This window comes from Pungitius pungitius, chromosome 16 (genome assembly GCF_949316345.1).
Source record: "Pungitius pungitius chromosome 16, fPunPun2.1, whole genome shotgun sequence".
NCBI classification, from domain to species: domain Eukaryota; kingdom Metazoa; phylum Chordata; class Actinopteri; order Perciformes; family Gasterosteidae; genus Pungitius; species Pungitius pungitius.
The window spans coordinates 12580371-12605901 of record NC_084915.1 but is presented as its reverse complement, the minus strand read 5'-3'; the positions used below and the strand labels follow the sequence as shown (position 1 = coordinate 12605901).

General features: G+C 43.1%; 3 protein-coding genes across 3 annotated transcripts; 2 read left to right on the top strand and 1 right to left on the bottom strand.

Moving 5' to 3' along the window:
• The first annotated feature begins 112 nt into the window (after positions 1 to 112).
• Positions 113 to 1761, top strand: snrnp35 (small nuclear ribonucleoprotein 35 (U11/U12)). Its single transcript, XM_037467889.2, has one exon. The coding sequence runs from the start codon at positions 264 to 266 to the stop codon at positions 963 to 965; it is 702 nt and encodes a 233-aa protein (XP_037323786.1). The 5' UTR covers positions 113 to 263; the 3' UTR covers positions 966 to 1761.
• Positions 1762 to 4814: 3053 nt separating this feature from the next.
• Positions 4815 to 17232, top strand: arhgap42a (Rho GTPase activating protein 42a). The gene is made up of 24 exons (XM_037467840.2): positions 4815 to 5581; positions 6609 to 6704; positions 6790 to 6851; positions 9074 to 9145; positions 10455 to 10556; positions 10652 to 10762; positions 11303 to 11407; positions 11638 to 11767; positions 11884 to 11984; positions 12348 to 12457; positions 12547 to 12625; positions 12740 to 12779; positions 12898 to 12960; positions 13067 to 13141; positions 13267 to 13351; positions 13426 to 13484; positions 13600 to 13705; positions 13868 to 14027; positions 14101 to 14251; positions 14541 to 15251; positions 15348 to 15510; positions 15779 to 15850; positions 15990 to 16069; positions 16567 to 17232. The coding sequence occupies exons 1-24, from the start codon at positions 5428 to 5430 to the stop codon at positions 16653 to 16655; spliced, it is 2976 nt and encodes a 991-aa protein (XP_037323737.2). The 5' UTR covers positions 4815 to 5427; the 3' UTR covers positions 16656 to 17232.
• Positions 17233 to 17248: 16 nt separating this feature from the next.
• trpc6a (transient receptor potential cation channel, subfamily C, member 6a) lies at positions 17249 to 24476 on the bottom strand. The gene is made up of 14 exons (XM_037467841.2): positions 24308 to 24476; positions 23260 to 23579; positions 23019 to 23151; positions 22290 to 22590; positions 21464 to 21649; positions 20935 to 21099; positions 20582 to 20825; positions 20272 to 20499; positions 19607 to 19871; positions 19002 to 19197; positions 18472 to 18672; positions 18206 to 18262; positions 17902 to 17977; positions 17249 to 17735 (listed from the first exon to the last, which is right to left on the bottom strand). Exons 1-14 carry the CDS (start codon positions 24445 to 24447, stop codon positions 17596 to 17598), a joined length of 2652 nt encoding a protein of 883 aa, XP_037323738.2. The 5' UTR covers positions 24448 to 24476; the 3' UTR covers positions 17249 to 17595.
• Between the last annotated feature and the right edge of the window lie 1055 nt (positions 24477 to 25531).

The window sequence follows — 25531 nt, the reverse complement described above, 5'->3', positions numbered from 1 at the left end:
TCAACACAATTATAAATCTTGAAACGTGCCCGTCATAATCAAGTAGGTAGGAACCTTTATATCGTAATAGACTCGTTGCGCTACGGAAGGATTTCATTCACGCACACCTCAGGATGCTTTCTGTCGGGGTTTGTTGGATTGAGTCAAAGCCGAACAGAATCTCCGCGACACTTTTGCCATTGTCGATTAATGTAGAAAACTAACCGCGTGGAAACTCACTTAATCTCGTGTACAGCCGAACACAAACTTATTTGTGGGTGAAAATGGCCGAATGGACTCCGATAGCGAAGGTGTACGACCCTCTGAAAGCTGGCAGCATCGACGGCACGGACGTGGAGCCGCACGACCGGGCGGTATGGAGAGCTATGACCGCCCGCTATAAACCCAACAAAGGCGTTGTTGGAGACCCTCATCTCACCCTGTTTGTGTATCGACTGAACCCCCTGACGACAGAGGACAAACTGCACCAAGTGTTCTCCAAGTACGGAGACGTCCAGAGGCTGCGGCTGGTGCGGGACATCGTCACGGGCTTCTCCAAATGTTACGCCTTCATCGAATACAAGGAGGAGCGGTCCGTCGTCCGGGCCCGCCGGGACGCCAACAAGTTGGTGGTCGACCAGCACGAAGTTTTTGTGGACTTTGAGCAAGAGAGGCTGCTTAAGGGCTGGGTGCCCCGGCGGCTCGGCGGCGGACAGGGAGGAAAGAAAGAGTCCGGACAGCTGCGGTTCGGCGGCCGGGACAGGCCGTTCCGTAAACCCATCAACCTCGGGGTCGGTCCGCTGCAGGAGCGGGGCGGCGGTGGCGGAAGGGGGTGGGAGCGACAGGGCACCAGGGACCGGGAGGACCGGGACCGGCAGAGAGAGGCCGAGTGGGGCGGCAGAGGGAGGAGAGACGATCGGGATAGGGGCAGAGAGCGGGACGACCGCAGACAGGGAGACCGAAACCGGAACCGGGACAGGAGATGACGCAAAGTGCCGATTCAAATGACTTTCGATCCACTGAACAGACTCCTGTATCGCGTGGAGGGATTCACGGCCAGGTGTACCGCGGAGCTGGGGCTTTACACACGGGGCTCGGACTGTGGACTAAAAGCATTTCAATTAACAAATGACTTGCTTCTGTTGTCAAGAGTTCAAAGTGATGCTTTTACTCTACAGTGACATCGGGTGCCGGCACATGGTAGCTCCTGCACGAAAACACCCATTCAGACTGGGACTTCCCCAGGCTGTGCTTCCCCGGGCTGTGCTCCCCCAGGCTGTGGGCTCTCTGCATTTGGTTACCGATTTTAAAAACTCCCTCTCTGTCGATACGTTCCTCCAATGACATGAATGTCACGGTGGACCAGTATTTCCGTATTTCTCAGAACTCTTGTGTAGATTGAGCACACAAATCACTTGAATAATCCACCATATCAAGAAATGCAATGCTCATTGTTTTAAAGGGAAGATTTGAAACTTAAGTATTTTTTATTTTATTTTTTGCAGTACCTGCAGACGAATGAATCTGTTACATGTTCTCTCTTCGAGGCGGTTTAGTTTCTGACACTTTATTTGAATTATGGTGTTGAAACACTACGGCATCCAAAAGTGGGAAGTTAGATGTGAATGTGAACTCTTTCGTACATGTTTTACAAAGTTATTTAGAGCAGAACATAAGTCTTAAAAATGCCAAAGGGTTGGTGCATCACTGACTTGGCACGGGATTGAAAAACAAATAAACCAGAAATGATCTGAACACAACGTGTCACTTTCCTTTTTTTCCCGATAAAAATAACTATCCATCTGAAGCGTTTGTATGGGTTGTTTTTGCAATAAGTCATTCAATTGAGTTTCCTATTTCACAGCTAACATAAAAATATTTAACTTAACTTCTTTTAATTCCTGCGCCTGTCCACTGCAGCAGATTGTATTTTCATTTTGAGTGGTGAGTGGATTGTTTTTTTCTCTTGCTGACCACTACTTGGTCTCAAGTCATCAATATGAAATGTTAAAGGTCTGCTTTAGCTCCTTAAGTCTTATCCAGTGTCTGGACACGTCACCGGTCCATTAGCTCATCGGTCCTACTTCTGGGAAATTCGTCTGAAGAATAAGAAAACAGCTTGTACTGAGAAGAAGTGAGTCATTGGTGGCACTGATGTAACTGAGTAAACCCAAGCAACAGGAAAAAGGATCTGATTGCATTAGAGATCATATTGAATTAAGAATTTCCAGCCCTGACACGCCCTGCTCGATGTTGTTAGGGAAGGATAACTCAACACATCACTGGCCTAGGATTTCAATTCCAGTTTCAATTATTTCAGCATTCATCAGTAAGATCAAAACTTATGTGTTATGCAGAAGTAATGCAAAGAAACACATGGGACATGGGACAAAACTGACATTTCTAATCGGTTTATTAAATCGTTTGTTGTCTGACATTTATTTGTTTGGGTTTGATTGTGCGTAGGAAGCCACTCTCAGCTTACCGGCACCAATGGGGTTCTGCAGGGCCAAACCGGTAAATTCTCTCTTTGCACTGTGCTAAAGTCGATCCTGCGGATCAAAACACACAGAAACTGGTGAGCTGCTGTCTACATTCAGCTTTAGTAGAACGTGACAGTGACGTTACCACCTGAAGGCAGGGTTGATGCCGATGTTGTCTGGCTGTGGGAGGGCGGGAGTTTGCCTCGTGCAGCAGGACGATAGAGGAGGAAAATCCTTCTGATACTCTGTCGTACCTCGTTCTTTTATAACGGCTGTCAGATCATGGTCGCCTTCTTGCTCATCTTCCCCTGGTGCACATTGTCCGCTGCTCTTTCCTCTTCCTGTTGGTCTTGAGGATGTGGGATGACACCGCTGGGAGCCCTGCTGATTGCTTAGGGCGATATGGTCTCCTGAAGGGTAACCATAATGTAGGTATGGGTGCAGTTTCACAAATAGTAATGAAATGATCCATGAAGTATGTCATGAGTAAACATTGGGAACAAATCTTTGAATAAATAACTAATAAACTTTCTCATCTCTGCCCTGTTAAATACCAACACAACCCAAACTTGTTTCCAAAATACACACACAAATATCCGATAAACATCACATACAGCTTGTAATTGCTAGTCTCAGCTCTGCAACATATATTGTCCATAAATACATAACTCACTCAAGTCTTATCTTAAAGAAGATAAAATGAGTTCAATCTCGAGGTTGAGATAAAAATGCAGACCTTTGCCTCTGTCTTGCTGTGCGACGCATCTAAAGCGGTAGGCTTCTCGTGACGTCATCTCCATCTTAGCGGGAGTGTCCGGGTAAAGGAGGAATCCTGGGGAAGTCAAGATGTACCAGAGGGGGCAATGTCTGCTTTAGAAGTGCAGCATTCCAGTTAACGCAGCTGGACCAACTTCAGTTAATATTTGCCCAAATCTTTATGTTCCAGCTGAAATAGTCAATACGCGATCCTCTTTATTAATCCTTAATCCTCTTCATTTCAAAGCTGTAAAAAAAAAATGCGTAAAGACAATATAACTAAATTATTAACACAGCATCAATAACTGTGATCACAATACAATTTTCTCTGGAAAATTGCCCTTATATTGATGCAAAATAGTAATACATTTTGATGTTTATTGTAGGAACTCATATATTGTTCTGGCTCTATTTTATTTCTTGTCCTTGGGGCCATCAATCTTTAATTCAACGAGTACTCACATCCAAAGCATTATGTGGAGCTCTTATGCCCTTAACCACAATATATCTGAGCAACAAAATCTCATGAAAACACAATGATTTTGATCCATTAGGTTTGAAATGAGTCATCTAAGAACATAACGCCTGCTGCCTCCTGGCTGTGCTGTTCTGCCCACCAGCTGCTGAGGCTGCTGCGCTGTAATCAGTAGTCGAATGCACTGTAATAGAAGGCGGGAACAATTGTCCTTGAAAATATTAGATGTTGAATTTATGTCAAATAACAATTCACCTTAAATCAGCCCTCAAGAGAGTTAGTGAGTGTGTTGATTACCTTGCATGTAGAAAAATTCACGCTCTGGTTCAGTTCTGCGGTGTTTACCCACAAACTGCCTTGACATTTACTGTTCATCTGTGCAACCCCATACAAAGAGATACGTCAAGCTTGTTTACTGCGGTAGTCATTCTGATCAACAAAACAAGTGAGACTTCTCAGAAACCTACAGGTGACACTCTGAGCCTTTTACCAAGTTCAACTGTGAATATTGTCATGTCATTAGTGATAAAAGTAAAATACACAGTTGTGAGTAAAATGATATTAGATGTATTTATAGCCACTCAGTCACTTACATCACACTGTCAAAAAAAAGGAAAACATGTTGTCTATTCATTGGTTGCCCTGGAGCATTTGGCCAGCACTCAGCAATGCTCTGTGCCTCCCAGTGTTCTGCTGGCATGACTCCCAATTGTATTTCTTTCACAGTAGAGGGCTTGTTTTAGCCTGTAACTTTTCAGCACAGAACTTTTTCTTGCACATGAATCATTTTACCAAATATCTGCTTTCTAAGCTAAGCTACAGCTAGTTTATGTGTATTGTGGACGGATTTACTTTTTACTTCACCTTCAACATATTATATTAGTAAAAAGGTAGGATAATAACTTATCTTATAATAAACATCTCATGCACACAAATCACTCTGCAAAAGGTTGCACAAAACACAATAGATTCCACATTTCCAAACATTTAAAAACTATCGACACTTGCATTTGATTGATATTGGTTTTTTATTTCTATTAAAAAATCACTTTTATCACACCCTATTAATACATAATATTTCAAGTAATGTAAGATTTGTCCACAGATAATATTATTTTTATTAAATAAAGTTATTATAATTATCATTGATTATTATTATTATAATGAGTAGTACTAGTATAAGCCGTATTGTTGTTGTATCGTTGTTGTAGAGACTTTGGGAAACTTTTCACGATGTTAATGTGACGGATTTCGCACATTTTGCGCTGATTTCCGCACGCGCCGCCAGGAGTCTCCCGTTCCCATAGTAACGAGCCTTCAGCGCGAGCCGGATACCGACGAAGTTTTACCGGCCGCTCTCATTCCTTCAACATTTCCCTCTGCTGCCTACTTTTCCGTGAACTGTGGTGTTTTCCGCACAAAGGAGAAGCCGCCACGAGGCCGACGTCTTGTTATATTTGAACTGAATGCTTTATAGGAGGCGGGAGAAGCCGCGTACAGCTCGCTGGATGGCCTAAACTCTGTCAGAGACTCTGTGGTGTTCCAGTGTCCGGAAGTGGGCTCTGAGGAGGGGGGAGTAGGAACGGCATGAGAAAAAAAGAAGAGCTGGAAAGAAACTTCTGACCAATTCCCCTCGAAGCCCTTCGAACCACTGGTTCCTCTCCCTCGTCCCGCTAAGAAGGTACGGTTAACGGGTCCTGAGGTTCATAACTAGCATCGTGCCGTCCTTCATCGATGGGTCTGCCGACGCTGGAGTTCAGCGACTCTTTCCTGGACAGTCCGGAGTTCAGAGAGCGACTGCAGTGCCATGAGATCGAGCTGGAGCGCACCAACAGGTTTATTAAAGACCTCATCAAAGATGGAAACATGCTGGTGTCTGCCTTCAGAAGTAAGTGCGCGGTGCGTCGACGTCTTGGTTTCTTTTTTTTGTTGGTCGGGGAGTGTCCAGCTCTGCGTCGTGGTGCCTATAACAGGACGACCCGAGGCCATCGAACCAAACAGAGCCAGAGGAGTGAAGTGTGGACACTTTAGCTGCAGCTCGGTCCTAATTCTTTTTAGTTGTGTTTGGGTGCTATGAGCAGCACAGTGTAGTTACAGTATTAAGTATGGTAATAGATGTTTTACTTATTATACCATTGCAGGTTGTATTTGCTATTTTGCAATAAGGAGGCAGAAATGTTCAAACCACAAAGATGGGTAAAATGGGTGGTCGGAGCTATTTTGTAATAACAGATTTCATTATATTTGTCTCTGCTACTAGTGGGTGTAACATTCAAAGTGCAAAGGGTCACATTCATAAAGTTTTTTTTTGTCAATACAAATGAAAATGTCAATATAAGTGAGCTTAACAGTGAGGTATCTGTGCTCTTATATAACTAATATAGAGCAAAATGGGATTACCAATAGGACAAAGAAGAATTAGGTCATATACTCATATATATATTCATATACCTTAAATCCTCTAATCCATTAATTTATCAACAAGGGTATCAGAGTCTCCCCTTATTTTCCTTGTGTCTACAGACAGCACTGATGTAAACAGACCTTTTACAGCCATGGTCTTAAAAGTGGGCCTCGGGGGCATGTTATAGAAGATCAAGTGTAATAATGCAGCCTTGTTGCGGCAAGTATTTAGGCACGATGGAGAATAAAATGTGTTATTAATCTTTATTATGAAAGTGTTGTTTGGACCCATAAAGTTTGTGGGGGGTCACACAGACTTATTCGCGACATATTAATGTCAGTATGGAACTGCCGTGCGTGAATAAATAACAACAAAAACAATTTATTTATTTATTTTTAATTGCACATTTTGTCAGGGGGGGCTGTTATAATGGTAGGGGAAACACAGAGTTATGGCAATATGACAATTTCTGTACGTGTAAATAACTAACTGAACATTCTGTTTTTAACAGGTCTTTCTCTCGCTGTTCAACGGTTCTCTCAGTCTCTGCAGGAGTTTCAGCTAGAATGCATTGGAGACGCGGAGACTGATGATGAAATCAACATAGGTAAGGTAATCTGTAAAACAGGAGGTTGAGACTGCAAAATATATTAAATATGATCCACCTTTGAGGTGTAAAATGTATTTTCCAGCTCAGTCCTTGAAGGAGTTCTCTCAGCTCTTGAGCACCATGGAAGAGGAAAGAAAACGACTGGTAAGAAGAGTGTGTGTGAAAGAGAGAGTGAATGCAGGTTTATTTGTATTTATTTGTAAAGTAAGACATTTTTCAAAATTGAGGACATTCTGTTTCCCTTGTGACCCCGAAAAGAGGCCATTTAAAATAAGGGTGAGTGGTATACAGTAAATAGGTCAACTAAGTCTATCTATGAGCTCCATTGTACTTTATACAATGTAAAGCTTTGTTCTTAATTAGTTAATTAGATTAGAAATTTAACTTTTTTTTCTTAGTTTAGCAGTCCACCAGCAATCTGCAAAAAGAATTCTTTCTATTTCTTTCTGACATTGTTGGACTTTTCTTAGTCTTTGAACGCCATCCTTCTACATAATTGATATTAAAAAAATGATTGTGATTAATATATATTTGCTCGGGAAAAGAAGCAACAGACTTCTGACGGGCCTCATAAAGACGTAATAGAGAGAAGTTTCTCCTTGTTTAAGGCATCTTGCTTCTTGCTTCTTGGGTAAGCAGCTTCTCGGGTGTGAAAAGTAAAGACATTGTGGGAGTGCCTTTATCTTCCATTCTTTCCATTTGCCAGCACAGGGCAAATCCTCTGGTTGTATAGAAGCCTATAAGAAGACCTTATACCCACATTCCCAGTTGAATCTTCACTTGTTGCACCCCTCTGGCTTCCTTAAGCATCTTGTCTAAATGAGGTTCTCTGACTGACACATTTGTTGTGGCCTTGCAAGCGGCAGCATGTGCTCCATAGTGATTTTGAAAAATATCTTTTGGGGGGGGTTGGAGTCTGGCATGCAGGCAAACCTCCGTGCAACGTATGTATATGCATAGTACGTTAGCTTCTGCATAGCCCTCTCTGTGTGTGTGTGTGTGTGTGTGTGTGTGTGTGTGTCTGTGGCTTTGTGGCTGTGTGCATGGTCTAGTTACTGAAGAACCATGTGGAACCTATTCTGCCAATTCCCAAGTGAGACTAAGCAGAGGGCTGACTGCCTGGGAAAGTCCATAAAAGGATCCTGTGTGTATTGGTGTGTGTGTGGGTGTGTGTATGTGCGTGTATGTCTGCTCTCTTTTTTTCTGTGTCTGTGGCTGTGTGTGCGTGTGCAATTTAATTGTATGCTTTAAATGGTATGCTGCAGATAGGTCTTAACACTACTAATACCGTCATTATCGAGTCCGAGTGGGATTCCGGCAAATGGGTTCCTCTAAAGTACCTACCGGTTCATCTGAGATAACTATTATTACCTCACTCAGTGTTCAGTTTCATCCGATGTATTGTAACTTGGTGAAAAGAAAGACCATGCAAAGAAAAGAGACCATTCTTGCGGTACTAAACTTGAGTGAAGTGAAAGCAAAGTTACGATGCAGGGCTGGAAAGCTATTTTGAGTCCATTGCTTAAATAAAAGACGTGACAGTGACTTTAGACTCATGACTGAAGAGGGCAGAGACTTTGTATAAACACCACAGCTCTGATAACAGCTCTGTGGACTTCCTTACTGCTTGGCTCATGTCTCAACATCAACCATGAGTTTGTTATGCATGCTGTAAGCACAGCTGCAAACGCGTTTTGGCGCTTTTTCTGCTGAAATTTGCATGTGGGATCAGATGAAATTCAATTCATACATCCTTGAGTCCGTTTCTTATGTCTTCATTAATTTTACCTTTTTTTTTTCATTATAATCTCATTATTACCTGATGATGTGATGATATGTTCCTTTTTGCATGAATGCTAATACATCTTGTTGAATCTGAACATCTTAATCTGGTAAACATGGTAAGCATTATACCTTCTTTGCATCAGCATGTCGTCATTGTGAGCTCATCAGCAATACAACGCGCCTAAATCCACACAAAGTCTCGACACAACTTTCTGTGATTTGGATGATAAACTCGAGCAAAGTCCATAAAATTGTCAATAATCAATCTCATAATAAATATCTTAAACATGTACCTTTGACATGATATAGAATGTCTTTATAAAAATAATAAATATTTCTAAATCCTTTAAATAAAGGAAAGCAGGATTCCAAGTTGTAGGATTGTATTTCACTTTTTTTCTCGGTGGACAATTTTCAACGTTCAACTCAAGTGAAGCAGAAATGTCAAGACATTTGTCTCTCAAGCACACAATTGGATCAGAAACCATCACTGAAGTCCACGCTGTTTTTTTCCGGTCTCCGTGTTGTCATTTATTGTTGTGACTACCTGAACTGACTGTTGTGTGTTTTTCCTCACTCAGATCCAGAATGCCGACGACGTGTTGATCTCACCGCTCGAGAGGTTTCGGAAGGAGCAGATTGGAGCCGTTAAGGTACTTCTGCTGCTCTAAGACCCAAAAGCGAAACCACTTTACTTTTTGTTTAAGTCACAGGTGATATTAAAATCCTCACGCAGTATCAACTGAGGTTTAAAAAAGCTAAGTTCCAAAGCAGGCAGTGTATGTTTGTCATCTAACACTGAAGGTGATGATTGGACACACCAATCCTGCTCTGGTCCCATTCAATCTCCCACCCGGTGGGTCAGAGAATCCAATTTGTTCGGACAAAAGATGGAACACGGTCCGGTGTCAGTAACAAGGTCGTGGGAACGGCCGCCGGGGGGAGGGGGTTATTTGAACTCAGTGAGACACTATAAACACAAAGTGAGTCTGGTGTTTGGTTTCAGCAGCTCTCTCAAGACTTAGAATTTAGTTTTTCTTCCTTCTCTTTAGTCTTTTTTTTCCTCTCAGAACTCCACCAAAAAAAGGAAAGCCGGGGCATTGAGTGGACGATGTTTCAAAAAACAGAACAGCTCTGACTAACCTTGAAAGTGAAATCACAACTGATTTTTCGGTGTTGATCGGAAGGACTCCGCAGCCTGTAGAATGTAGCAGGACCGTGTGAGCAGCACAACCTCAAGCTGCCACAAGGATTCATTGGACATGAGAAGTTTGAAGCTGCTTAGTCACTGTTCAAACTTTGACCATGTTTTTGAAATTTCTCTCCCACAGTTTAATGTCCCATATATATATATATATATATATATATATATATACACACACATGAGGATTGAATAGATATCCATGACATCTGCTACAGATAACTAAGGTCCCTCCCAATACTTCTTTAGCAAATGTTAGCATGCTAGCACACTCAATTTAGAGGGTGAAAATGGCAAACATTATACCTTCTTAACATATTTATGTTAGGGTTGGCTTGTGAGTATGTTACTGTTATTAGTATTTAGCTTGAACCAGTACTCTACATGGCTGTCAACTGGTAGCCTTTATTGTTTTTACTTATTAGGTGGTTGGATTGGTTGGACTGTCAAGTACTGGTAACTAGCACAGGATATCTCACAAATGTGGTATTTTCCTATTTTGTCTGTGCTCCAAAAAACTAAACTGAACTAAACCATTTGAGGAATTACTACACACAAACATAGATGTAAATGATCATGAACATATCATTTTTTATCTTAACTGAAGTATCGTATCTGTCCTTTTATCTCTTGAATGAGGCATAACTGACTGGGGATGGTGACGTTTAGTTAAGTGTGAAACTCTTATCCCATGTGAGAATGTATGCTTTTATTTACTAAATAACAACATAATATCCTCTCTATATCCATGTCTTCTCCAGGAAGGAAAGAAGCAGTTTGACAAGGAGACAGAAAGGTACTACTCTGTTCTCGAAAAACACCTCAGCTTGTCCTCCAAAAAGAAGGAATCACATCTTCACGAGGTAAATTGTCTGACTTACAAAAAACAAACAGTTCCTCCAACACGTGTTCGGTAACAAAAGGTACTAAATGGGTGCTGTTTTTGTTTTTATTGCAGGCGGATTCACAGATGAGTAAGGACAGGCAGGGTTTTTATGATGCATCGCTGCAGTATGTCTTCAAGATCCAAGAAGTGCAGGAAAGAAAGAAGTTTGAATTTGTAGAGCCGGTGAGATCACTTTCTTACCTTATGCAATGTTGGAACCAATTATCCGTGCTGCAGTTCTGACCAGTGGAGGGTTAACACAGTCACCGACACACAATGTTTCATCACAGGAAAATATGGCTGACACGGCTATTTTGTGCTGCTTGTAAACAATGAGGTAATTCTGAAGTCACATTTGGAGCCCAGAAAGCCAATATCGGTCATGGTGAGAGTCCATGCAGACGTGATTATGGAAAGCAGCCCAGGCCAGATTCTGAAAAACACACATTGCACACACTGTTTGACCAGAGATAAAAACATTTTAATGATAGATATCAGTAAAGACAACTTCCTGTTGCTGTAAAAGCACTTCCTGCATGGAGATATCAGCAGCCTCACAGAGAGGGAAACTCTTTGTTGTGTAGTTTTTTTTTTTTACTGTAGCAGTCTTGACTGATTGAGCAGATGACAGACAATCCTACTACTGTAATCCCCTCATTGTGCTCCACACTACCAGGCCTCCAGCTAACATTTTTCCTGCCAATTTCTCCCTCTGATCTTCAGCTATTAGCCTTTCTGCAGGGTTTGTTTACATTCTACCATGAGGGTTACGAGTTGGCCAGTGAGTTCGAACCCTACAAGCAGCAGCTTCAATTCAACCTGCAGAATGTAAGTGTGTGTGTTTACTCCGTAAACCAAAGCCCAGAGCTAATATCACTTGTTTGATCGGGTCTGAGCTTCCATTTAGAGAGAGGTGTAGAAGTCTGTGCATGTTAAAGTAGCCACGCAGAGGCTTATCATGGAGTCCATGATGTTTATACTCTCTGTTATAGACTTTGCTTTATTTAAATATGTGAGCAAACCGCCTTTCAGAGCCGTTTGTAATGTATGTTGTTAAGGCTCGCAACAACTTTGAGAGTACGCGTGTTGAAGTTGAGAGGCTGATGAAGAGGATACGGTCTGCTGAGGAAGACTTCAAAGCCCCCAGTTGCTTTACCATGGAGGGATATCTGTATATACAGGAGAAACGTGAGTTACACTAACTTCCCATTTTCTTGTTTCTCAGTGTCTTTCTCTCGCTTATGCTGTGAACAAAGACTTTAGTCCGTTATAACACACACACAATTGTGTGTTGTGTTTTTTAGGTCCATTGGGCAGCGTATGGACCAGATACTACTGTACTTATGAAAAAAGCACCAAGATGTTCACCATGAGCAACACAGAGGCCCGACCAGCCAGCAGACAGGTGAGCTGGTAGCACAGATAAATAACCACACGTTAACAGATTTTTCCCTATTTAAAAGCATTTAAAAGCAGCTAAGCTTTTAAAACAGATAAGCTTTCAAAACTCTGCAAATAGCAGTATTGTATTAAGTAGCTATTTATGCAAGTGACAAAAACAAATGTAATTTGACCACAAACCTCAAGCTAGTGTAAAAAAAAAGCAGGAAGTATTATGCTGAAATGTTAAAACATGAAAAAAAAGACCACAATATTTGTGGTAAGCAACACTGTCTCGATGTTACAATGTATAAACCTCCCACTTTGTGTGGCTCCCATAGAGATTACATGTGAATTGCATATTGCAGACACTGCTCTCTGTTCACAGAACGGCGTGTCGAACGGCACACCGGAGATGTTCAAGCTGCGCTCCTGTGTCAGAAGGAAGACCGATTCAATTGACAAACGCTTCTGCTTTGACATCGAGGTGGTGGAGAGGTGAGAGGGAGGGAAATAACGCAGAGACCGATGAATACGTTGAGATGTAGCTGCTGTTGGAATGTGGGCCGATAACCTTTTCCCTGCAGACATAGCGTCATCACACTGCAAGCACTCTCTGAGGCAAACAGGCGGCTCTGGATGGAGGCAATGGATGGAAAAGAACCTGTATGAATATTTTCACCCTTAAATATATGATAGAAAATATGATATTAACAATAATGTTGGAAATGTCACACTGTCATGCACGTATTAACATGCATCACTTCTGCATTTGTTCAGATTTACACTCTGCCTTCATTACTGAGTAAAAAGGAGGAGAGTAAGTATTCAAATTCATGCTAATCCCAATTTAATTCAAAGGATTATATTTTTATAACATATACAATGGCTTGCAATGTATTAGATATTCATCTATGTAAATATGTTTCTTTTTACAGCATTTCTCAACAAGGCAGGCTTCAACTTTGTTAACAAGTGTATTGAGCTTGTTGAAACAAGAGGTATTCCTCCTCTGGATGTTCACATGAGAAAAATAATTCAAATATTGAGTATTTATTCTTTTGTGTTATGAATATATGTTAAAAACACATGTGTGTGTGTGTGTAGGCATTACTACGCTGGGACTGTACAGGACCGGGGGAGTCAACTCCAAAGTGCAGCGGTTGATGACGACTGTGTTTGGTAAGAAACACTTCTTCCCTGTGCACAGTGATTTTCCTGTATGGGGGATATTTCTTCCAGCACAGCGGATGAGTCATGAAAATCCATTACTACGGGTATATAATGCATTTTCTACTTTCCTCTAGCATCCACAGCACCTACTGACATGCAACTGGATGCAGACACCTGGGACAACAAGACCATCACCAGCGGACTGAAGAACTATTTCAGGTAACATACAGTACAACGTTTTTAATTGATGCTACTAATTCATTATGAATTCATGATATCTTATGTGTGTGCAGGTGTCTGGCAGAACCAGTGCTGACCTACAGACTGCATAAAGAATTCATCAAAGCTGCCAGTAAGAGCCCTTACTGCCCTGCACGCATTGTGCACCCTGTCAACAGAAGCACAGAATGTCCTCATCTCACCACTAAGTCGTGTTGTTTCCACGGTGATCTGTCCTTGTTTCACAGAGCATGACGACCAGAAGTACAGAGTGAGAGCAATCCATGCTCTCGTACACAAACTACCAGAAAAAAACAGATCTATGTTGGACATCCTCACCAACCACCTGCTCAAGTATGTAACAAAAAAACGGTCTTTTTTTATCTCCAATGCCTTCAGAATGGCCTCTTGATTGATTTGAGAGGATCTTTTTTTTCTTCTCCTAAAACATATTTGAAAGTGCTTTATGTAGTCATATTTATCTTTCTGTGTGTGCGTATGTGTGTGTGTTTGCAGAGTGTCCCTTCACAATGACCAGAACATGATGACCGTGTCCAACCTGGGAATGATCTTCGGCCCCACGTTGATGAGGTCGCAGGAGGAGACGGTGGCCGCCATGATGAATATCAAGTTTCAGAATATTGTGGTGGAGATTATCATTGAAAACCACCACAAGGTGCGCTCACAAACCCACATATAGATACTCAAAAATCGCACACATACCTAACGGATATGTATGTTCTTGGCAGATATTTGGTGAGGCCCCGGACCTGTCTGTGCCGATACCTCAGCCTCAATCCTCCCGGTCGGCTCCTCGGAGGAACAAGGCCATCTGTCTGTCATCTGGAAAGAGAAGGGCCCGTCTCTATCCTCCAACTCTGTGCCTGGCCGACAACGACAGTGAGTCTCTCTGCTGCTGACAGCCCCACAACCTGTCACTCATTACTCAGCATTTATTTGTTGTTGTTGTTGTTTGTTACTTTACTTTTGTTACTCATATATATAATAACCTTCTGAAATACTTTCCATTGTTTTTCGCATTTTGGATAATGACGCTTTAATACTTTTAATACTAATACTCTCACAACCCCTCAATTTGACTTTGAATTTGATTGTAACACTTTTTGTAACATGAATAATGAAGCGGCAGTGGGAGGGACTTATCACTTATTTCCATTCCTCCCTCTAGGTGACACCTTCAGTAGCAGCCCTAGCACGACTCCCATGGGCAGCCAGGAGTCTCTGTCCTCACACTCCTCAGAGAAGAACGGCCTGTCTCAGACCTCTCCTCCGTCCACTCCTACTGCCCAACCCGACTCGTCCTCCGCGGCGCAGGTGTCTCCTCATGCTGCTCCCTCCTGCTCGCGGCCCCACGACTCCCCAAACGGGAAGGATCACACAGGCCCGACAGACGGCGCGGCCTCCCCCCGTTTTACGCCTTCCTTATCCCGGACTTCCTCCCAGCTCCCTCCGACCCAGCAGACTTCCTCCGTGTCTTCCTCCACGTCCTCTTTAGTCTCCACGGAGAGGAGTCTCACCGCCAAAGAAAACTTGACCGCCTCCTTGTCATCCGTAAAAGAGTCGAGATCTCCCTCTGTTGCCTCCCCGTCCGCTGACTCCATCCAGGCCTCTTCAGTGGAGCGCGCCTCCTCTCTGCGGGAAGGCCAACCTCTTCAGCGAGCGGCGTCTGCCTCCTCTGTGAAGAGCGCTCATGCAGTCGATCAAAGAAATGCATCCAGTGCCTCCTCTACTGCCCCCGAAACCAAAGTGACTACCTCTCCCACTCGGCAGCACAGAAAAAACTACATGACTGCCTCCTCCTCCTCATCCTCCTCCTCCTCCTTGTTCCCCTACCGGCTCTCCACGTCTTCCTCTCTGACCTCCCTGCACATCTCCGAGGGTGCGTAGATCTGGGATCAAGCGTGTCGACAGCAAGAAGAGTCTTGTCGATTCCCTATTGATGTTGGGCTCTAATTTCTTGTGCCTCCAATCGCAGATTACAAAAGCTGTCACGGATCGGTGCAGAGTCTCATGTCGCTGGACCCACAGGAAGCAACACACAAACGCAAACCCGCGCACACCCGCTGTGGCTCCGACGTCATCGCCAAACACTCTGCAGCCGCCTCATCCAGCAACGGTTACCAGAGACCTGGGTCATTGTGAGTGTCTGCAAGATGTATTGGATGGTTTATCCCAGGAGACAGCAACTATTTAGATGAAGAGCGATGCTTTAAGGGTTAAAGTTTGAAAAGTTTAAATATTTTTCATGAAGAGGTAAACACAGACCCGTCATCCTTGTGAATTACGCTAGTTGGCTTAACTTCAAAGGGACACTATTTCTCTACAACTGTAAACTGGTGATTTTTTGTTTTTAAGCGATCGTGGGAACTGTATCGCAGAGCGAATTGTTGTGTTTGTGTGTTACAGACTATCAGCCAGAGGACCGCAGCGAGAGAGTTCGGTTTTCTCCTCAGCATTAGACGTGTGTTCCTCTGGAAGGTATGTTGATTTTCAGCTTGTTTGAGGATCAACCTTTTCCTGTCGTTAAGTAAGTTATTAAAGTCTGCACAAGCAGGATACAACATAGTGATACAAGGGATCCTCTTGAACTCCTTTCATAAATCTCTCTTTCTACTAGGGATGCAAAGGCTCTTTACTCCTGTGAAGCAGAGCACAGCCACGAGCTCAGTTTTCCACAGGGGGCGATGTTCTCAAATGGTAGGAAAAAAACACACACACAGTACACACACAGTTTCATTTCCTGTGGAAACTTTGGACCCATTTCCACCTGGTATTAACATCTGATCTGGAGCTGGATTACTTTAGTCTAAAGGGTTTTTTTTGTTAATGGGGTCGGGCTTTATTTTAGCACATTATTCTGTAGTTCATTATTAAATTACTTTTTATTTTATTTATATTTGTTATTCAATTCGGGGTACTGAATAATGCTTGGGTGTTCAACATATATGTATGATGCAGCAGTGGAACAGTAACAGTTTACCATTATTGTAGGTTGTTCATTCAGGGAGTGTAATGGTCCCAGTATATCTGTGCTATACTCAAACAACTAGCAGGTACTCCCTTCACTCAAGTCTGTCATGTGCTTAGAAGTTGTTTATGGGTTTAGATGATGTTATATAAGCATTATATAAGCTCTAAATAGGTCAACTCATACATGAAGGTCCTTGTTCTGACGGAGTTGTTTGTGTCTGCAGTGTACCCCTCTGTGGAACCAGGTTGGCTTCAGGCGACGTACAACGGAAGAACCGGTCTCATACCGGAAAACTACATCACATACATGTGACGGAGCAGATGATGACATCACCACACCACTGAATAACACAAAGGTCTAACTCAGACTTTAGGGATCTACAGTGAAACTCTGCGCTGCTAGTCAGAGAGATAATATATTCATTGTGTAACTGTGACTGCTACCACTGAACTACTAAGGCTGGATATTAACGATGCATGTGCTGTATGTTTTTATTGTGACTCCGAGGTGAACCAACGTTTTTAACCAGTGTCTAATAGAGTTGATGTTAAAATCTTGTTTGACTTATCCTCCATTTGTACATGACGGAGTAACTTAATCAATGTTATTATCTCCTTTATGAATGTGATCAATGCTATACATACATGGCATTTGTCTGTAAGGTACATGGAGAAAGCATTTTGCTTAACAATCCTGATAGTTTATGTGTTTACTATTGTAATAATCTTATAGGCTGTGAGACCAGAGATGAAGTGTTCACACCTGGGCCTGAAACAGCATGAACTGAAGGTCTAAGACTGAATCCTGCCGTAACGCCTTCCCTCTACTGTCTGCCATTCTTCATGGTGCCTAAATAAAAGACAAATACTTTACTTAATAAAGATTCAGTGTATGGTTAGCATTATCTATGTGGCTTTTCTTTGGCATATTTCTTCCTTAAAGAAAGTTGACCACAGTTTCCTCAAAGACATCCTATTTATACAATTTGCCACTGTGTTAAACAGATGTATTTATATCAAGGAAAGCTCTCTATGTTTTGACAAGGTACATGCTTTTCATATCACTAAATGCGTATCCATGTGTGCGAGTGTTAAATGCCCAAATGAAAAAGACGGACTGTAATCGTCTCTGTACTGTGTGCATTATAACCATAAAAACACAATCATGCAATTCACAAAATACATTTTAATTGTATATACATAGCTCTCTTATTTTATAAATGTTTTGTGAGCATCACTGCGTATCTACAGCTTTACGGCAGTGCTGCTGTGGGTGTGCTGATCTCTCCGAGCCTCCTCAGCAGTCCGTCCAGTGTCTCCGTGTTCTGGCATTTCTCCTCCAGCAGCTCGTATCGCAGGCTGGAGATGTCCTGCTTGATCTCTTTCAGTTCACCTGGAGTAAAACACACACAGCGACGGAAGGAAAGGTTTTGTTTCAAAATGCTTAACAGCAATGTTTGGGGAAAAACTGTAAATGTGATCAGAAAAGCTTTTTATATTTCAAAATGGATACAACAATTGGAACCAGTTCAGTTTCAGCGTCATTCAGTTGATTTTACCTTCGGTGATCTCGTCGCTCTCTTTGTCCGCTTGAGATTTGATGATGTAGCGCTTTATCAGACGCTTCATGATCTTCTGCAACCACAGATGGAAAAAGTACTAAATTTCTTAGAATATGTAGAATGGGGTGGGGGGGGGTGAGTCCCACATTCAAATTTTCAATGAATTCTTGCAGAAAATAATTTTATTGCTGTGTTGACGGGAATAATAGTCAGGTTTGGTAGCAGTGCAGTAATACATCATGTTGTTGTAAAAGCAATTTGTGGTGAGTAGTTTTTGTCTAAAGTACACAGAGGTACATACCTGATATCTGGATGTGCTGGTAGAAGAGCCAAAGTCTGAATTTTTGCCTCCTCCCAGCTGGAAAATTAAGCTGAAATGAACTTCACTGAACAAATGTGTGACACTTCTTGAATGAATCTGTAGTGCAGCAGTAATACCACTGGGAGGTGCTCAGGCTCTGCCTGTAAAGCTCCAATAAGCATCATGCTTTAATGATCGCCACCTTACAGGCTGAGAAATGACAAACGCTGTGGCTACATGAAGTCCATGTCCGTATTGTCTGCTACCTGGTTGAGCTGTGTCTCCTTTATCTCCTCAGTGTGGCCTGCCACGTGCTGCAGGAGCAGGCTCTTGATGGCCTTCGCTATTCCCAGCATAGATTTTGGACTGGGGACCAGGTTGAAGGGCACAGGGAGCGTCCTCCCCTCCTCAAAGTAGGTGAACCAGAGTTTGGCTCGAGCAAACTTCCACTCCACATCAGCATCATCCTAGAGAAAAGAAAAAGGGCCCAATGTGAACAGGTTGGGAATATAAACACACACCATGAGCTCCACTCATACTTAGAGTTTGAAGTTTTAAGAAATGAGAAGATTCACAACACTAAACACACAAATATTGAGAAGAAAATCATATCCAAATAGTATAGTATACAATAAACACAATTAGTAGCTGTTATTCATGCTTAGAGACATGCCTTAATATATCTCAATGTACTGAATGAGTAAACCTTTTCTTAATTTTAGTCCAAGTCTAAATGACAGAAAGGTCTCAAAAGTTTCATATTTCACACTTGATGATTGGTGGTTAAATGACAAACCTCAATCTCCTGGAAAGAGCTGTTAATCATGGCGATGAGCATGTTGAGCAGCACTATCACCATGGTAACGTTGTAAACACCGTACAGGACGTAGCCGATGTTTTCGATGAATTTGTGCCCGTTATTGATCACGACGGACCTGACCTCAGACAGTCCAAAAATAGCCCAGAACAACGTCTTGAAGCTCTCCTCCAGGCTGGACGCAGACACACAAGAGGAGAAGGAGAGTTTTTAGAAAAAAGTTATTTTTGAATCGGAACAACCATTAATCAGTGGTACAGAGATTTTAAACATGCTCTGTGAAAAAATGGAAGAAGTCACGGTTTTAGGTAATGTTCCTTCTCCATGCACATCATTTATTGCATCAAATAATTCAGGCAACCTTTCACTATGTAATTATGGCAAGGTGTGGTTCCCAATCAGGGTTTTGGGTCCTCCACAATAAATCTGAGGGGGCACAGTCTATTATTTCTGACTCTATCACTACTTTCAGTGATTTTATTTAATATAAATTTTAAACACTAAACAGCAACATTTTTAACATTAGTGTCCAAGACCCACATTTCTTCTCCAAAAGATTGTGGGATCAAAGGAAAGCATCTCACGTTGTGAAGGCATCGTTCTGCTTCGCCCCCAGGTAATAAGAGTACAGGTTGAACATGCCAATCATGAACGCCAGAAAGACCAGGAGGAAGATGACCATGAACTTGAAGATGTCCTTCACAGTCCTCCCAAGGGAGATCTGCAGAGGACCGAAGCTCTCGTTGGCCGGGAGGATGTAAGCTATCCGAGAGAAGCTCAGCACCACGGCCACCGCGTACAGGCCCTCGGACACCAGCTGGGGATCTGACGGCAGCCAGTAGATACGAGCTGCAAAGAATGACCTGGGAATCAGTCAGTGTACTTTTGTAAACTAGTTTAAAAAAGGCACGATTTTCATAATTAGTTATATTAGGACACAGGAAGTCATTTCTCAGAGACGGCCGTTTAACTTATTATGATTATAGGAATACAACTAAATATTTCTCAAGGGAATTTTCTGTAATCTTTATCATTGAACCATTGACCTAAGCAGCTTTTAATGAGATTTTTGGTTGCTTGTTATTCTGACATCTGCTTTACCCTGCTCCCAATGAATACAAGGACACCAACTGTGGTCAAAGTCCAAAGTCAACAGGTGCTTAACTCACTGGACCTGTAAAAGCGAAATGATGTGTATATAAAGTGTGTCCGTGAGTGTGTGTGTGCGTGTGTGTGTGAGCAGGCTCACCCAGTGTGAAGTAGTGTATCTCAGGGGGCAGCGTGACGTTGGTCAGTGTCGTGTGGTGCTTGTAAACGTAGGTCTGGGCCATCTGAGCGTGCCTCAGGGTGGTGAAGCGACAACTGAAGGAGGCGAGGAAGATCGCCAGCATCCCAAAGTCCAGGAAGTTCCACGGCTCCCCCAGGTACTCCCCCGGCCCCTGACTCCAGATCTCCTTCACCTCGGCCCAGATCATACCTGCAGCGGCACACAGGTCACATGACTGGACGCGCAGGGAGGAGCACGGCTCTCCCGCCTCCGGATCGCCCCAATAGCTCACCGATGACCCATGAGATGATGAGAATCTCCATCAGCGTGAAGGGTGTGGTGCTCATGCGGTACAGCAGCAGCGGGTCCGAGTTCCCTTTGGGTGCTCCTGGCAGATGATGGTGCGTCATGTTTGCCAACAGCGTGGGGCCCGCGAAGCGGTCGGCGGCATTCAGGATCAGGAGGCCCAGAAATATCGTGAAGGACGACGCGTGGGCCACAAACTTCATGAAGGGGCTTCGCATCACTTTGCCCACCTGAGCGAGAGAGAAACAATTTCAGAGGACGAGAAGGAAGCCCCCTGTGCGAGGAATCAGTGTTTTGGGAATAACGTGAAGGACGTTCTTTAGCGGAAACGTTACATACTCTGCTACATGGAGCGACCCAGTAAGCCACAGCCAGTCCCGGCAGTCCGACGGCCACGGCCAGCACCACCAGCAGTTTGATGGCGGTGGTCTGTTGTCTCAGGCCCGGCATGTTCTCGTACCAGATGCTGAGCAGCTGCTGCTGGCAGTTGGGATGTGCCACAAACTGAAAGGCAAAGACATTGTAGAGCATGCAGGGGGTAAGGTGAGTTTATTTCCTTTTGGAGCTCTAGAATGCTTTTTATGGGTTAGATCTTTGCATTTAGAAAGAACATTTAACCCTTTGGTTGGATTATTTGGTCATTGATAAATTAGACAAATCAAATCTTATTGCATTAATGACAAAAAGCTGCATTGATGTACACTTTTTAATGTAATTTTCAACAAGATGTGAAATAAGTGGCTCGCTGGATGGCCGGAATAATATTAATATAAAACTACCATATAAATACTTTATTAAAAAGATGATTGATATTTCTTAAATGACCAAAAACCCAGAGTTTTTATTGCCTCTTTGTAGCCATACTAACCTTTTTGAGTTCGTATTTGATGGCTAATTTGAGCCGCGTGAGGGAAGGGCGACCTGGTAGATCATAGCTGTCCTCAGAGTCAGTTTCTCCGCTCAGTATGGCCTCCACCTCCTCCGTGCTGCGACATAGATCCAGAAGGCCCACCACATAGTCCTTACACTGGCTCGAAAGGCAGCAGTAGTCGTTCTACCAACACAATGAGAGGACATTTTCATTGGTGAAACAGCCTGCAGGACATATGGTCTGATGTTGAGGGTTACTGGTGTGGTCCATCTGTTCATCAGCAGCTCATCAGTACGATAAGCCGCGATTTTATGGAAGAAATGAGCTTCTATACGGAATAATATGGATTTCAAGATTTAGGTTGGCTACGGGTAACATACATCTTTTGGAAATGTTTTCACACCTCAAAAAGTATTAGTTATTATAGTGAGACGTGAAATGGCCAAAATACCACGAAAAGTGGCCTTTATGATTAAATTGTGTGAGCTGTGCATTTGGATTTGTGAAATGTAATTATTGTGTTGTGTGCCTGTGGGATCAGAATCAGAACAGTTTATTGCCAGGTTTGTCACACATCCAAAGAATTAGGTGAATGGTGCATAACAATAAACACAGTGCAACATCATTTAAAAATAGAATAGTGACTTTCTGCTTCTCCTTTGGGAAAGGTACATAAAACGTTCTGGTGTTCACTGGCAGCTGGTTGGCAGCAACATGGCAAATATAATTTAGTGAACTTGACGATGAGGTGGTCATCAGGGCACGGGGTCCAGTAGCTGACCGGATGTGCAGGAGTCAAGCGGGGAATGTTTCTGTGTTTTACCTTAAATTCTTTCTCAATATTAGCCAGCATGGCCAGTTCATTGCTGAGCTCCAGGGCCGCCAGCACCGGGTCCTCATTGGACAGCGACAGGTAAGCGGGACTGGCCAGTCCCCTGTAGGCGTTGATCCTGGAGCGCGAGTGGCTGAAGGAATCAAACTGTTGCTGGTAGTTACAGGAGTCGCAGTCGCAGAAGTAATCGTGAGGGGGGTCGATGTGAGCCCCTTTACTCAGCAGGGTGTGCACTATCTCGTACTCCTGGCAGTGCGCCGCAAGGATCACCGGAGTGACGTCATGAGAGAACCTGTGGGGACGCACACGCAAAAAGAAGTGTGTAGAAAAGGAAGTGGAGTATTTGACTCAAGCAACACATCAGAATCATTCATATGATTTTACATTCATGTGCTTCTGACTGGTACTGTAAATTGGGTTTGACTTTGCTCCCCACATACTGTACATGCAGTTTATTTTTTCAAATAAACAAGAAAAATATAAAGAAGATAAAAACAAGGTCAATACAAAAACAGGTTCAGGTATAAACATTTAAAAACTAGATATAAATATAAACACATCCAAGTGTATTTATAAGAAACATCTTGAACAACATCAGTGAGATGGAGGTGAAGAGCAACAGGAGGTGCAGATGTTCATAAGGGAGACGGCCTGTGGGAAGAAACTGTTCCCAGAATTCCCAGACGTCAGAGCACTCAGACGTTGATCTGACGGCCTCACCTCGTCCCGTCCTCGTCGTAGGCGTAGAAGTCATCCAGCATGTCTGCTTGAGCAGGGCTCCCCGTCAGGCGACGGGCATCTCTGAACGCCGGGTGATACAGCAGAGCCTCTGTGATGCGAACATAGCCTTTACCTACACACACACACACACACACACACACACAGAGTACATATCGGATGCATTTTATCAGTAGGTTGTATATCTAACCTGTATGATACAAAAGTATGAAATGCATCCTACTGATGGCTAGCAGGAGGGCGTCTCCCACTCTGGCCAAATCCTCTCTCCCGAGCAGCAGCTCTGTCACCTCCAGATGTTCGTTGGCAACAGCCAGCTGCAGCGCGTTCTGGCCCATGTAGTCCACGGCGTTGACGTTCAAGTTGGGCAATTGGAGAAGCATGCGCCGCACCTCTGGTATGTTGCCGTATTCAGCCGCCTCCAGGAAACGCTGCTCGACCTCCGAGGGGCTGATGGAGGGAGCGGAGAACATGTAGGCCGGGCCGCGCTGGGCCTGCCGTCGTTTCGCAGCACTGATAGGAGCCATGAGCTGCCTCTCAGAGCTGCCGAGAATGCCAGAGAGTCAGGGGACATAAACCTGTTAACTTATATACACACTCATGAAACCGTTTGGAGACAAAACATGAGTTACTTGTTTTGTCTCTCAATTTCACATTCTGCAGCTGGCTTTTTAGTGGCAAAAGATGTGGATAATATGATTCCATCAATACAGATGCTTTTTTGTTAAAGGATATGCTGTAAGATTTCATTTTGAATATTTATTATCTAAACAACAAACTAAAACAGCTTCAGAATTTAAAGGTGAAATGTTGTGTATTTTACTACATTGAATATGAAACAATTACTTGTTATATTCATAGAACCAGTATTATTAACCAGTTTTAAACATTGCTACATTAAAACTGCCCACTTCATTTCCCTATAACGTTTGGATTTAATTTAAATAATACCAATAGCGAGAGTGCACAGGCGAAAGTTGAAGTGAACATGGCATGCCTTCTACCCCTATGTCACATTACGCTACAAATAAGTTAGAGACCAATTCATGTCCTGATGAACCATTTGTCCAACCATTCAAATTCTAACCTTCATAGACTTTCTTTCTTCTTTTCAAGTAGTTGTGCACCATGAAAAAAATAATTCTTAGCTACAGCTATTTGTCTCATTGTTAAATGTCATAATTCTCCTCAAGACCTGCAGATGAAGGTGAAACACACGCACAGCACGCTCGCACATCTGGCCGAGTGAGCTGTGTGAATTGAAGACTCACCCGAGGCATCGTCCAGAGCGACAGTTTTCTTCTCCCAAGTCATCGCACATGAGCAGGTTGTCGTGGCTACGAGCCCGGGGGCTGTTGGTGCAACCCGCGGGCCGGCTGTTGGGATGAGGAGCCGTCTGCCTGTGGTTCATCCCTGAGGTGGTCAACAATAGAGGCTTCTGGTCCAAATGAAGGAGTCAAGTGTCTGTGGCACAACTCTCTCTCCCTCCCTCTCTTTCTCTCTCTCTCTCTCTCTCTCTCTCTCTCACCCGCCCTCTTTCTCTGTGTCCTTGAGAAAGAATGCATCGTTCTGGGTCCCACAATACGTTTTATTTACACGACTTTATGAACTATAGAGATGTGGAGGGCAGCTCATTGTTATGAAATAACAGCGGGTTACTGGTGACACGTCGCTATTTATTATTATTATTTATAACTGTTTCGGGCTGCATCTTCCTCCTGATTTCTTTTAAAATGCTGGCAAATTTATAAAGATTAAGCAGATAAACGAGGACAGAATATTCTCAAAATATTCACCAAAAATGTTAATGCTTACGCTGTAAAATGCTATTTTAAACCTCAGTGTTTAGAGAACATGTTGAGTTGTATCTGTGTGTGTGTGTGTGTGTGTGTGTGTGTGTGTGTGTGTGTGTATGTACAAGTGTTCAGGAGTAACTGATTGCTGATGAACTGCAGATGAGATTCCTCGGGGGTTTAAATTCCCAGCAGACTATACTTCCTGTGTGCTCCCACTCTCCCGTGATCTCTGTCCAGTGTGGGAAAACAACTACACATTCACACACACACACACACACACATATATATGTGTTAGAGGCAGATATATGTGTGTGTATGTGTGTTAATGTCTGTGCTTGCATACATGGATTTTGTCACCAGCAGTTCAAAGATCAGTCACAGCACCCATTACACACACACACACACACACAGTTGTATTCATCATTTCTGATCGTAAAATATGTTTTCAAGCTGAATTTAACAATAAACACCCCATTACGTCACAGCCGCAGGTCGACTTGCAAACGGCCGATAAAGCGGAGTCTCTGATGTACGGTTGTAGCAGTGAGAATTGCCTTTTAAGGCCCTGATTGCTGAAGATTAGTTACTTAGTTACGAAAGGTTTCATGACGTCGCAGCGTCACATTTCATGGGGAGGATGGCAGGATGAAAAGGGGTAAACTCTGATGAATGTCACCAGCCAAAGATTTTTATGAAGAC